Source organism: Perognathus longimembris, chromosome 8, assembly GCF_023159225.1.
Source record: "Perognathus longimembris pacificus isolate PPM17 chromosome 8, ASM2315922v1, whole genome shotgun sequence".
Lineage (NCBI taxonomy): Eukaryota > Metazoa > Chordata > Mammalia > Rodentia > Heteromyidae > Perognathus > Perognathus longimembris.
Window position 1 is genome coordinate 25,739,152 of NC_063168.1, and position 14,891 is coordinate 25,754,042.

The window sequence follows — 14,891 nt, forward strand, 5'->3', positions numbered from 1 at the left end:
ATTCCAACAAGTAGAACCACTCACACATGAAGCAGGCATACACAGTAACCGCGGTGGGGCAAGAGCCTTGGCTTTCATCTCACTGGCACTCATTGAAGGGCGCTTGTTGCTGCAGTAGTAGCAAGGGAACCTAGGCAGGAGAAATCTCTTGGAGCTAAAGGAGGCAGGAAACTTGGAGGCTTGAAAAAACCACACTTGGATTTGAGCTCTTCAGCTGAAGATGTTAAGGTCTCTCCTAAGGGTCTTAATCTAGCCAATTTAGGGGTTAGCTTGTTTACTAGCTTATATAAGCCGCTTTAAGTATCTAGTTAGCTTATTCACATACCAAAGCCACCACACCGTCACCTTGGTTGGCTCATTAGCAATTCCAAGCCACACCTGAACACTTTAGAGTTGGCTTGCTAAGTGTAAGTCTTTACCCTAGATCTTGTGAAGTCTGTGGACTCTGGAGAGGTCAGGCAGGCCATCTGGTTAGTAGGCTATCTGAGCCTCCGTGGAAGTGAGTGAAGTGTGTGACAGATGGAAGTCAGCAAGCCTTCTGGACTTGTTGCTGAAAGCGATGTGCACTATACCCATAACCAGCTCGTTGGTGGTGAGCCAGTTATGTTTTCATGAGTATAAAATAAGGCATGAAAAGAAACTCATCAAAATTTTACTTTTGGTTGTTTGGAGTTTAAAGAGAGCTTACTGTCCTTTTCTTTGTTGCTTTGGCTTGTTGCCACAAACAGGAATTTTGGTTTGAAGTGAAAAATCCAGTACCTTTTTTTTTTTTTTTTAAGATATTGGGCTTTTTTCCCGGTGTTGGTGGCTCATGCCTGTACGATTCCTCACGCTCCAGAGACCTCTTGCAATAGGTGAAAATCGGCGAAGTTGCAGCATTAGATAGTCGTCCCTTGCTATATGGCCGTTTACCTACTGTTCTCCTTGGATTTTCAACTATCATAGGGGTCTCCTGAAGTAGGCGAAGGATCATTATTTGTGTGTTTAAAAAAAAGTGACACAGTGAAGCCACAATAAGTGAACCACTATATAGCGAGGGCCTGCTGACTAATCCTAGCTACTCAGGAGGCTGAGATCTGAGGATCGCGGTTGGAAGCCAGCCTTGGCAAGAAAATCACAAAACTCCAGTTAAGCACCAGAAAAGCCAGAAGTGAAGCTGTGGCTTTAGTGATAGAGGGCTAGACTTTAACATAAAAGCTCAGGGACAGTGTCAGGGCCCTAGTTAAAGGCCCAGGACCAGCACACACTTATTTTAATGTGAATTTGGTTGGCAGGTTAAACTGGGTGGTGTGAATTATTGAGATCTGGGAGGCAGGGGTTGTGAGTTTGTCCAGTAAGTGTAGTGCTATAAAAGAATCAATTTAAGAAAATAAAACACTGAAGAAAAAAACCTGTGTTTTCATTGCTGGGGATTAAACACATACCTGTGCATGCTCAGTTGTACTCCTTCACTGAGCTACATCCCCAGGCCCGATTTTTCTGACGTTTGGAGTGGCCATGATAAGCATCCCATCTTTGCTATAGGGGGTGAGGAAAAAAAGAGTACAAGGCAGGAGTTTAAGGGCTTACTCCCTCCTCATGCTGGGCCTGGGGTTTGAACTCAGGGGTGGTCTGGGCGCTGTCCTGAGCATTTTTTGTTCAAGGCTAACAACGCTTTACCACTGGAGCCACAGTGTCAAACACTGTCATCAGATCTCAGCCTCCTGAGTAGCTGGGATTACAGGTGAGCCCGTAAGGCTTTTTAAAACAAAACAAAACCGTTATCCAAAACACTATCGCTGCCATGCAAGTATTGCTTATTTTTCTGTTAAAGAGAATAAGGATCAGAGAAGGCCGAAGTGAGGTGATGATTCAGAGCCTGATTTGGCAGGGCCTAGGAAGCTTGTGACTTGGTTTAGGTCTACCACAGGCCGCTGGACAGCTTCAGCACGCGGACGCCCCCTTCCGGAACCAGGCTGCTCTAACTCTTTTCCGCGCCCGGGGCTAGCGCGGAGCCGACGGTACGCAGGCGCCAAGAGCAGACGTGGGCTCCGAAGCGCGCATGCGCATAGCTCTGTGTAGGCGGTAGCTTCTTCGGCACGCGACTGGAGACGGAGTGCTAAAACTGTGGGGCGCGAATGGGATACCGCTGTTAGTCGGTAGGCATAGGTAGGACCGCTGCGTTGTGGGGAGCAGAGGGCCGGAAAGCCGGGGCCCGAGGTGTGGGGGTCCACAGCCGTTCCTGGGAGGTCCCGACTATTGTATCTGTGTCGCAGCGGCGGCGCACAAAATGGCGGCGAGCGGCGGGCGAGGGCGGGCGGAGCTGGGACCCCCGCGGTGGGAAGGGTACCCGGGCGAACCGCTCCGCTGTTTTTTGCTTCGCCGCCCCGCCCCAGTGGCTGAGCTGGGCGCTCCTGTCAGGAGCTGGGACCTTGGGTCGAGAGGAGCCTCTTAGCGCCGCTGCTCCGGACCGGGGAGAGAGAAGAGCCCCGGCCCGGCAGCCCCTTCCCCACCGGCGCTGGGCCTGCGGAGGCTGCACGGCCTGACAGGCCGGGAAGGGGGGCCGGGAGGGAGCGGCCCGGCCCTCAGGCCCCGACGGGCGGCGGAGTTGGGACCCAGCCCTTTGGCCCGCGACGTGGTGTCCGAAGCCTGAGGAGAAGAGCTTGTTTGTGTTTGGGCCGGGGAGTTCGGGGTGAGAGAACGTCGTTCTGCTGGCTTGCGGGCCCGTGTTCCCGAGCCTACCTGCTGCGGTACGGGAGCTGCGGGGAACGTCACCTCTGGCGTGGGGCGGGCTCGGACGCAGTGGTGTTACCTATTTCCACATTTCTTACGGAATCCCGAATGCAGAACCTCAGTAGTTTATGTGATTCCTAGCTTGGGTGCCCTGTCCTGATATATATACCGCAAGTGTACAAAACCGCGTTCTCGATTCCTTGACATTTGAAACATCTTTTGTTGTTTGAGCTAACCGCAGAGGGTGCTGCAGAGCGCGGCTTACATTTTGACAAAATCGTTAATTGAGCTAGACCGTGAGGGCTGCCTTAAACTGTTTTTCTTAATCTTAAAAAATGCTTTTTGGCGAAAGTCAGGGGCTGGGATTGGGGGAAGGGATAATCAATGTGAAGGAGTTGTGAAGAAAAACTTTTCCTTGGATCCATTAGCTTGTGTTGATTCAAATTCTTTTCCTAATCACTTGGAATTGTGTATCAGAAATGTCTCCCTTTTTTCATGTTACAAAGGGCTAAGTTATTTCTGAGGGATGTTGTGTTTACTTGTTCAGATTCACATTTTAAAATAATAACCAGGAAAAGAACACACACACACACACACAAAAAGATGAATTTAAGAAAGTTTACATAGAAACATAAACTTGTATAATCAAGTTGCTTTAAATTGCCTTAAATATTTTTGAGTATTAGACATTGTAGATTTAGTGAGCTTTTGGTGCTTTTTTGTTTGCAAAATTTGACGGCATTTCTTGTATATTTTACAGTCTCTTGTTTTTACGAACTCGTTTTAAAAAGTGTACGTATTGCCTTACATATTGGTTGCATTTAAGCTTTACATATTTGCGTTTTGCATGAGATGTGTACAGTATAGAAGAAACAATGGTCCTGAAGTTCTTGCCCATCGTCACTTCTGACTAAAAAAAAGTAGGTTTAAGGTGATCTATGGAAATTTTGTTTTTATGTAGTAGAAGAAAAAGAGACAAATGGATTACTGAAAAACAGCTTTGGAATTAGATCTGGATTTGAATTCCTGTTTTCCTTGTACTGTATTTGTGACACTTTGAGTAAGTTATTTTAGTCTTTCAACTTTTGTTTCTTATCTGAAGGTGTTGATAATACAACTTGCTTAGGTTTTGTTTTTTTTCTGTGTGAATATTGAAACAATGTATGGAAAATTCTTATCCACTGGCACATAGCATTTCTAAGCAATTTTTAGCTGTTAATTCATTTTAAATCTAATGATTAAGTAGTATCTTCTGATGCAAAAGTATGCCTTGGATAGCTTAAAGTCATGGCTCACACTTGTTTTATAATCCTAGCTGCTACAGAGGCTGAGATCTGAAGGTCACAGTATGAGGCCAGCCTGGGCAGGAAAGTTCATGTAACTATCAAAAAGCTGGAAATGGAGCTGTGGTTCAAAGTGGTAGGATGCTAGCCTTGAGCAAAAAAGGCTCAGGAACTGGGGCTGGGAATATAGCCTAGTGGCAAGAGTGCCTGCCTCGGATACATGAGGCCCTAGGTTCGATTCCCCAGCACCACATATACAGAAAACGGCCAGAAGCGGCGCTATGGCTCAAGTGGCAGAGTGCTAGCCTTGAGCGGGAAGAAGCCAGGGACAGTGCTCAGGCCCTGAGTCCAAGGCCCAGGACTGGCCAAAAAAAAAAAAAAAGGCTCAGGAACAGCACCTAGGACCCAGAGTTCAAGCTCCAGGACCAGCATGAGCGTGCGCACACATCATACACACAGAGTTTAAAGAAATGTACATTAATAGAATTTTATGAGTTTAAAGACCATCTTTCATTACTTTTCTGCTTCCATAAACTTTATACTTGCTTCTCATTGCACTTACCAAATACAATAATGTATTTATATGGCTATGTTAGTTTTTAAAAAAAGTCTTAAGTGACTGGTATGTATTGGTGTTCATATATTGAGAAAATTAATTCAGTAAACAGTTACCAAAGTCTGGTCTCTGTTTTCTACTGTGGCTTAACATATATTGACATTATTTGAACAAATCCGTTCAAATTTTTAACAGAAAGCTTTACATACTAAGAAACAGTGCTTCCAGTATGTGTACACAGTGTGTACACAGTTGAGCCTGTTTTGTAAGGAAACAGGACTAATAAATGTCATTTAGAGGTCCTCTGATTGAAAGTATGTTTGTCCCTAATAATTAGTTTCTTGCTAATAAGTCCTCATTTATGTACAATTTGTTTATTACCCTTTTCATTGCTTTATTGTTTAGTGTGAAATTTGTGATTGAAAACGAAAAGAAATAAGAATTTGAAAAATTAGAATAATGGAAAGAAAATAATGAGAAGGTGAGGTATAAAAATAAAATCCATCTGTATAATGAGGGTCAAGAATAACAGGTTTGGGATTGGAAAAGAATATTGAGGGAATGAATGACAGCTTTAAAGTACATTTATTTTCTTGGTACTTATCTTGTTATGTCTACTTTAAATTATTTTAACTCCTTAAAAACCAAAATCTGGTTGTTACTTTATATCTGTATTAAGCTTTTAAACATTTTTTCTGTCTTTATTTTTATATTTTTCATTTTATTAAACTTTCAACTAGCTTTCCTATTTTCTATACTGAGTGAAAGTTGTCAACTTTGCTTTATGAATTTTTCATTTTTTAAAAAGTCGGTTTTTGGGGGGGTTCTTTGGCTTTTTTTTAAACAAGGTCGTGTAGCTGGGTGCTGGTGGCTTATGTCTGTAATTCTAGCTACTCAGGAGGCTGAGGTCTGAGGGTTGAGATTTGAAGACAGCCAGGGCAAGAAAGTCCATGAGACTCTTGCCTCCAATAAATCACTCATAAAAATCTTGAAGTGACCCTGTAGTTCAAGTGCTAGAGTGCTAGCCTTGTGCAAACAGAAGCTCAGGGACAGGCCCTGAGTTCAAGCTCTAGGACTAGCATTAAAAAAAAACAAACCATAACTAACCCCAAACCAACAACAAAAAAAACAGCGTCTTGCCTCTAGTTCAGGCTGGCCTCAAACTTGAAATCCTCCTGCCTCAGTCTCCCAATTACTGGGTTTAGATGTGTGTGGCTTAATATTTTTTAATGGACATTTAAAAATGTATAACTAGTAGAATTATATAATAATTGACCCACATACTTAACCACCCAGTTTCAATAATTAGAAGCTTATATTCAGTCTTACTTTTGTCTATCTCTGCCCTCTACCCTATTTTTAAGCAATGCCATATTAGTTGTTTTAATTCATAACTCAGAATTTTCTCTAAAGTATTTAGGGGAAAGCATTTTTGTAAAATGATCATTAATAACCACTAATGACCAGTAATGGCCAATAATTTCTTAATGTAAAATATGCACAATAATAAAATTCCTGCAGTTGTATCTCATATACTACACACGTGTATATATGTATATAAAACTTGCTGAGGGCTGGGAAGGTGGCTGTGCCTAGCATGCATGAGGCCCTGGGTTCGATTCCTCAGTATCACATGCACAGAAAAGGCCGGAAGTGGCTCTGTGGTTCAAGTGGAAGAGCCTTTTAGCCTCGAGCAAAAGAAGCTCAGGGATAGTGCCCAGGCCCTGAATTCAAGCCCCGGGACTGGCAAAAATAAAATTTAAAACAATTCATTGATTCAGATGCTGATGAAGCAAAGCATTGTTTATATTTATTTAATGTATACTAATGCAAAAGTTTTTCCTCAATAAATAAGAAAATGTAGGTGGGGAGCTTATAAAGGACATGAGATATATCAAACAACGGAACTGCAACTATTAAAAGAAACTTTTGTTCTTCGTTTGGCTTTTTTGGCCAGTCCTGGGGCTTAAACTCAGGGCCTGAGCTCTGTCCCTGGCTTCTTTTTGCTCAAGGCCAGCACTCTACCACTTGAACCACAGTGTCACTTCTGACTTTTTCTGTTTATGTGGTGCTGAGGAATTGAACCCAGGGCTTCATGAATGCCATAGCACTCTATTGCTTAGCCACATTCCCAGCCCCCTAAATCAATGAATTTTGATATGAGTTTAAAATGTTTTCAGTAATTGTTCTCAGTTTGGCACTACTGAAAGAATGGTAAAAGTAGAGAACTTTTATTTCCAGTATATTGTAAATTTAACAATTACTCATATCTTAATAAAAGGATCAAATACCTACTTCTTAAGTAAAACATTTTTTCTTCTTAACTAACATTTTGAGCACCTGTTTTAACTCCTAATGACATTCTGAGTGAGTACTGTTTTGATATTCATTTTCAAATGATGAAATTAGTTTGGGTTAATCTGCTTGCTTAGGGTCACACGGTTAGTAAGCAGCAAAACTAGAATTAAAGCACTGAATATATGGTTAGAGTTAAACATTGTCTGTACTACCTCTCTACAGTTGAGTTAGTAAGTGTTAAATTTTACTTGTGGGAGTAAACCAGTTTTGCATGAAATCATTCACTGGCACCCCTCCTAACAGGGTGGGTATGTTCAAATCAGTGGAATATTTCCCCAAAGATTAGATTATTATGAGTTTCGTAATGGGGATGACTAACCTTAAGTAGTTAGGGATGGTACACGATGTAGACAAGTAAGGGCCAAATCCAAAAATGTGTTTAGGACTGATGCTCTTTATTTATATTGCCAAGTTTTCTGTCTTCTGTTACACTTGTTTAAATCTCTTTGACCTAGTATGCAATTAAGAAGTTTTTGTTCAGTGTTGTACATAGTGGTTGGGCCATTGGACTTTTGAATGAATTTAAGCTCTGAATAATAACAACAGGAATAAATTCTTTCTCTCCTTTACTTTCCTTTCACACACAAACACATACACACAGACTTTTTTGTTTATGATTTGATAGTAAGCAGATAAATGTGACCATTCATCTCTAATTACTTTAGTACATACTTCCCAAGAACAGAATGCTACATCTTGCAGTTATCAACTTTTAATACATTTTACACGGATACAATTGTATAATGTTTTTATTCTGGTTTTGTTATTCACCTTTAGTGTTCTTTTTCACCCCTCCTCCCCCGCCCCCAGTACAGGATCAGTTTAGGATCAGATACTGCATTTAGTTGTTAACTTCTTGGTCTTTCTGAATCTGACTATAGCTTCTCTTTTCTTTTGTGAAGTTATTTTGAAGAATATAGTCTGCTTTGTTCTTTTTTGATAGAACATGTTTTGTTTGTATATTTCCTCTTGACTACGATTCAGATTGTGCATCTCTGGGCAGAAAAATTACATAAGTAATGATAGGGTCTTAGGATAACAAATCAGGAAGGGCATGATGTCTCAATAGCCTTTCACCAGTGATACTATATTTAATGATATGAAATGTTTTGGCTAAAATGTTCTCTGCAGGAGAGCCATTTTAAGACCAAATATTCTCTCATCGGTTTCCTGACTTTTAGCTTGTAATACCTGCTCATGATTTTTGCCTGAGCCATTCTTGGCTGATGGTTTTTAAATGATGAGTTTCCAACTCCAGGTGTTCCTTTACAGTAGTCAGCACTCAGGAAGAGCCTTCCCTTCTCCATTGATTTTTTTTTTTTTTGTATGTTATGGACTCTTGGACTATAGGGTGCCTTATAATTAGTGTTCAATTCTTTGCTTGCTTTCTTCAATTACATTTATATCCTCCAAAGTAAGAGCCCCGTATTATACATCATCAAAATATTTACTTTATTCAATTCTGTAGTAATATAGCTAAAATAGTTTTGAAAGTCCCTTGTTTATATCAGTACCAAAACCCCCAAACCTACTAAAAGGAGCTCCATCGAAATTGAGGGTATATTGAGGGTTTCATAAGTAACTTAGATTAGTTTTCTTTTTTCCCATTAACTGGGTTGGGGTATTCATTTGAAATATGCTTGTATCAGATTGGTTTTAGACAATTTCTTCCCTCTCATCCTTGATTTATTTAAAAAATAATGTATATTGTTGACTTGCTTTCAGAAGTCAAAGCCATAAATATATATTCCATGAAATATTTCCGTATCCTTTATATCCTTATTCTACATAACCCCTTAAAGGCACCTAGATTCTTATTTATTCTCATTTGTATATTGTTAAAAACTTCAGGATTTTTGGCACTTATCTAACACATCCAGTCAGATTAGATTACTTGGTGATTTTGGAATCTACTTTAGGCAATGGGGAACTTTTTGTTTTTTTGGTCCAATGCCCTTTGTAAAAAAAAAAAATGTGATAACCAAATTTGACAGGAAAGGCAAAGATGCACTTAGAACTGGATGTTGAATGTGTTCAATAATTGTATTTACCTCATGGTCCTGTTACTATTGTTTATTGTGTGCCGTTGTTTCATGTTCTTGTTTCCTTAAGAAGGTAGTATATATGGTTTACAGCAGCATTTGAATTTTAGAAACATTCACCACTCTTTATATTTCTGCTTTTAAAAAACATTACATAGATGATATATTCCAACTTGAATTACATGTCTTTTCTTGATCCAAAGCTGTTACATTTATTGTGGGTCGCAAGGTAGGCAAAACTACCACTGCATATATTCATGAGACCATCATTTACGATGAATACAATATTCTGCTGTAGAGACTCAAGTATGTACTGCGCATAAAATTTTTCAAAATGTGATTTGTCTTTGAAAAAATGTTTTTGAAAGTAATATTAAATTAATGCTACTTAAAGTTGTTAATGCCTGGTTCTTAAAAAGTGATTGATTCCTTTCATTGTCCATTAACATTTGTGTTTCATTTTCTTTAAATCTGAAATCATATTTATCCATCCTTTTTAAGTATCAGTAATGTTTGTAATTCCTTTATCATGGCAAGTAATGTTTTTAATTGTCTGTTTTTGCTTTCTTTGACCATTTCCTTAAACGTATCACATTTTTGTGTTTTAAAATCTGTATTCTCTACATTCATGACACCTTAATTATGACTTAAATATTTTTTGTGAGATATGAAAGAACAAATTTAATGGTAGGAAAGAGTGGATTGTAGATCTATGTTGTAGGAAAGATAAGCAAATTGACAGACTGAGGAAAGCACACCGTGTATTTTAGTTTTTGTGATCGAACAGTTAAACTCGAGTTAACTGACTGTTTTAATAACTATATTTCTTAATGAAAGTAAGTGAAGTTGTTTGTATACTCAGAGACAGTACTCAAACAAAGCAACATCAAATGAAGTATGTATACATATGATTAGAGGGTTAAAATGATACTCTCTTGGTAAATTTAGGAAATTACTTTCTGCATGTTATAAGGATGGCTTTTGGTGAGGAAAGGTAATGGTAATTATAATTAGAAAAAGAGTGGTGAATATGATCAAGGTACATTACAAATATGAGAAAATAAAATGAAGCATATGATTTTGTACAATTAATATATACTAATAAAGCTGTGGAAAAAAGCTATAAAATAAATTTACATGTTATATGTCTTGAATATAGCATGAAAAGAGCACAGGGCAGATGTAGGCTGTGTTGTGTTCTTATTATTGGTTGCGCTGTAGGGTGTTATTTCTTTGTAAACTGAATTCCTCTTGCTCTGTGGGTTGTGGAAGCTTAAATGGTAAGTGCTTTATTAATCAGTGAAGCCCTTCATGCTTGTATGAAAAATGTACTTTCTGCAATTTGTTTCTAAAAGAATAATTATTATTGGCACATTGAATTTTTGTAGTTTTTAAAAGGACATTGAAAATTTTAAATTGCTATTTAACAAAATAGTTGAAATGTTTTGTGACCATTAAAAATCCTGGTTTTGAAAAATATATGTAGGAAAATATGTAGGGTGAATATAGCACATGGTCTAGGGATATAACTCAGTGGTATAATTCTTAACTAGCATAATTGAGGCCCACTGTTTAATTTCTAGCTCCCCTTAAAAAAATTACATCTGGGTGCCAGTGGGCCATGGCTGTATTCTTAGTTATTTGAGTGGCCGCGATGAGAGGACCATGGTTCGAGGACAGCTTGGGCAGTAAGTTCATGACACCCCTTCTCAGCTGATAGTTGACATAGTGATTGTGTGCCTCCTGGATATTTGGGAGACTTAAGTTTGGGAGGATTGTAGTACCACGCTAGGCAGGGCAGAAAAGTTTGCAGGGTTCCATCCATTGTAATGGAAAGATGCTAGGGGGCTGGCAATATGGCCTAGTGGTAAAGTGCCCACCTCCTATACATGAAGCACTGGGTTCGATTCAGCAGTACCACATATATAGAAAAAAGCCAGAAATGGCGCTGTGGCTCAAGTGGTAGAGTGCTAACCTTGAGCAAAAAGAAGCCAGGGACAGTGCTCAGGCCCTGAGTCCATGCCCCAGGACTGGCAACAACAACAAAAAAAAAAAAAAAAAAAGAAAGAAGCTAGGTATAGTGGTGGACATCAGTCAGCTACAGTGGGAAGCCTAATATATAAAATAGGTGGCTTGTGGTCTTAAGCATCTCAAAATGACCAGGATATAATAAAGGACTAGAGACATCACTCAGTAGTAGAGTATCTGCCTAGTATGTTCCTGCCTAGTAGGCATGAGTCCCTGATTTAATACCCAAGTATTACCAAAACAAAAACAAACCCCCCAAATAGGTACAAATGGAAGCTTATGAATCCTTACCTCTCCATCCACACATATGCATAAAATAAGGCCATGTCGGGACTGGGAATATAGCCTAGTGGCAAGAGCACTCACCTCGTATACATGAAGCCCTGGGTTCGATTCCTCAGTGCCACATATATAGAAAATGGCCAGAAGTGGTGCTGTGGCTCAAGTGGCAGAGTGCTAGCCTTGAGCAGAAAGAAGCCAGGGACAGTGCTCAGGCACTGAGTTCAAGGCCCAGGACTGGCAAAAAAAATAAATAAGGCAGTGTCATGATGTTAGTTTATTCTCAGTCTTAGGTTTATTTATATTTGAAATAGTCTGCCTATTTTGTCCACATAAAATATTTTGAGCCTATGCTGAGGTGATACTGAACAATGACACCCAAACTGACTGTACAAATAAAATGTTCATTTATAACATTGATTAGTAAACATTAACATTGTTGACACTAAACTGTTTGAAAAGAGCATTTATGTGAGCACAAAAAACATGCTACTAAAGTCACTTGGCTTTGGTGGTCAAGGAAGTTTTGCTGGAGACTGATCTAGTATAATGAATAAAATCAGCATTCAAGTTTTTTTTTTCTTTTGTTTTTAAATCGGAAATAAAGAGGAATGTGAAGGGAAGAATAGAGGCAAAAGCCTAGCTGGAGTGTCGGGTGAAACTAGCAAAATAGAGATTGGCTCTATTGCTTGACTAAGAAATAAAGCTAACGATACTCTTGTCTTTGGGACAGTAGTGTTGTGAGAAAAATGTTTTATAAAGATTATGTTGACAACATGGAAAAAGGCTGGAATGGAGAATATTACTTAGATAAAGCTCATTTCCTAACATTTCATTAATATGTATAAGGAAAGCATATGTGTATGTGTATGTATGTGTGTGTGTGAAATTGTTGATTGAACCAGTGAGAGATAGGTGATCAGTAGATACGATCCACAGTATTTCAACTAGCAGACATAGGTGTTTCAAGACCTTATATTGCCCATTAGGCATAAAAATAGGGACTTGATGAATTGACAAAATGGTGGATCCATATGCATAATGTGTGCGTTTCTTAAATGAAAAAAGGCTGGTCTGTGGTTGCTGACCTTGGTCCTGAATGGTGGTTAAGTACTACTTGTAGAATTTTCTTGGACTGGCTTTATGCAGCACTTGGCATTCTGTCTAGAAACTGTAACACACCCTTGCTAGCATCTATTAGCATGTTAAGAGCCAAACAACCTCTAGTGGAAATCCTATCTTTGTGTTAATTTCTCTGTGTTAGTGTTATGTTTAGAACAGTAACTGACATGTGATTAGTGCTCTAAAAATAATAGTTATCAATATATTTTATCTATACTTTCACTGTGGAGCCAATTTAAGAAGGGTATTTCATTTTGTTAGATATATTGTTGTCGATTACTACCACTTCCAAGTTGTTGCATTTGATTTGTCAGACTCTGATCAAGTTATTGGCAGCAAATTTTACCTTAAAAAAAAAACACAACTGTTTTAATAGTAGTAATGTAAGTATATATTAACTCCCGTATAAAATAATATAAGTAACAAAGGCAGATTCCAGGAAGAATCTTACCAAATGAGTATTATAAAACTTTCAAGTTACAGTTCTTTCAGTTACTTGCGTGTCTGATTACATATCAGTTGTGTGTGCATATCTAAGTATTTTAATACCTTCATCTTTTTTTTTCCAGTATTAAAGCGTGACATAAAGCCTCACTGTGTTTCAAGATTATTTAAAAGGACTTGTAATCACAACTCAGCACCTAGGACAGCACCCAGTGCAACACAATACACTTGAACTCTCTGGCTTGAGGTTTGGGGGTTTGTGTTCTGAATTCGGGAATTAAAAGAAGAGAAAATTTTAGGGAAAATTTAAAATCCTTGTAAGCCCATACTCTAAAAGTATATTCAATACAGAATGATTTCATGGCTTGATTTCAAAATGTTTTACACTGGCTGTAGAACCCACTTCATGAAGTAGTTTGAATTAAAATGATCTAATATTTGTGTTTTAACTTTCAGCTTTGTGTTATTCTTGGAAAATTTCGCACCACTTGTGAATTCCTTGAACCTGGGCATTGCAAACCCACTTCTGTTGGGCCCATCTCCTTTGCACTTTGCTCAGATTAAGACTCAGTTGGCGCTTCAGCAGCTGAATGCCGTTGCCTCACATGGTTCAGCACCACCTTATACTTTATTAAATCAGGCATTCTTGAAAGTAGCCATGTCCAGACCCAGGTTTAATCCTCGAGGAAACTTTCCACTTCAAAGGCCACGAGCACCTAACCCTTCTGGGATGAGGCCTCCAGGACCATTTATGAGACCTGGATCTATGGGTCTTCCAAGATTTTACCCAGCAGGGAGAGCCCGTGGAATTCCACACAGATTTGCTGGCCATGAATCTTATCAGAACATGGGACCACAGAGAATGAGTGTTCAGGTAACTCAACACCGAACTGATCCAAGATTGACCAAAGAAAAATTGGATTTTCATGAAGCACAACAAAAGAAGGGAAAGCCTCATGGTACCCGGTGGGATGATGAGCCTCACATATCTCCATCAGTGGGAGTGAAGCAGACTTCTATAACACAGGTTACAGAGCAAAGTCCTAAAGTACAGAGCCGTTATACAAAAGAGAGTGCCTCAAGTATCTTAGCAAGTTTTGGATTATCTAATGAAGATCTAGAAGAACTTAGTCGCTATCCTGATGAACAACTAACTCCTGAAAATATGCCATTAATTTTAAGGGATATAAGAATGCGAAAAATGGGGCGCCGATTACCTAATTTACCTTCTCACAGCAGAAATAAAGAAATGCTTGGTAGTGAGACAGTTTCAAGTAATGTGATTGATTATGGGCATGCAAGTAAATATGGCTACACAGAAGATCCACTTGAAGTACGTATTTATGATCCTGAAATTCCAACTGATGAGGTCAAGAATGAATTTCGGTCACAGCAGAGAATTTCTGCATCTGTTCCTACTCCTAATGTTCTATGTAATTCTATGTTTCCTGTTGAAGATGTATTTCACCAGATGGACTTCCCCAATGAGTCCTCCAATAATCAGTCATTTTTCCCAGTTGAGAGTGGAACCAAGATGTCAGGCTTACATATTTCAGGACAGTCAGTCCTTGAACCTGTAAAATCCATCAGCCAACCCATTAGCCAAACAGTTAGCCAGACAATGAGTCAGTCTCTGATTCCTCCATCTATGAATCAGCAACCTTTTTCATCTGAAATAATTTCAGCTGTAAACCAGCAAGAACGGATCCCACATAAACCTGTGATTAATTCAGCTACTGTACACGTTGGATCAAGAGGAAGTAAAAAGAATTACCAATCTGAGACTGACATTCCTATTCGGTCTCCCTTTGGGATTGTTAAAGCATCATGGCTACCAAAGTTTTCACATGCTGACACTCAGAAGATGAAGAGACTTCCAACTCCTTCAATGATGAATGATTATTATGCAGCATCTCCAAGAATATTTCCACATTTGTGTTCTCTGTGTAACGTAGAATGTAGTCATTTAAAGGTGAGTGTTTTTAAAGATCACTGTATGCTGCTCAGCGCCCACGTTTTCTCTAAATTCTAATATGTATGCTGGTGTTAAAGAGACATTAAGGAAAT

At 39.1% G+C, this 14,891-nt stretch overlaps 1 protein-coding gene across 9 annotated transcripts in view; it reads left to right on the plus strand.

Moving 5' to 3' along the window:
- Positions 1-2,016: 2,016 nt before the first annotated feature.
- Positions 2,017-14,891, plus strand: part of Znf638 (zinc finger protein 638) — a 71,418-nt gene continuing 58,543 nt past the window's right edge. For 6 of the 9 annotated variants that reach the window (XM_048352703.1, XM_048352705.1, XM_048352704.1 and 3 more), the window contains exon 1: positions 11,514-14,796. In XM_048352703.1, the coding sequence (XP_048208660.1) occupies positions 13,483-14,796 (1,314 nt within the window). In that variant the 5' untranslated portion in view covers positions 11,514-13,482. Of the gene's footprint in view, positions 2,149-11,513; positions 14,797-14,891 lie in introns of those variants that run through there. The other 3 variants (XM_048352702.1, XM_048352701.1, XM_048352700.1) reach the window with 3 other exon arrangements.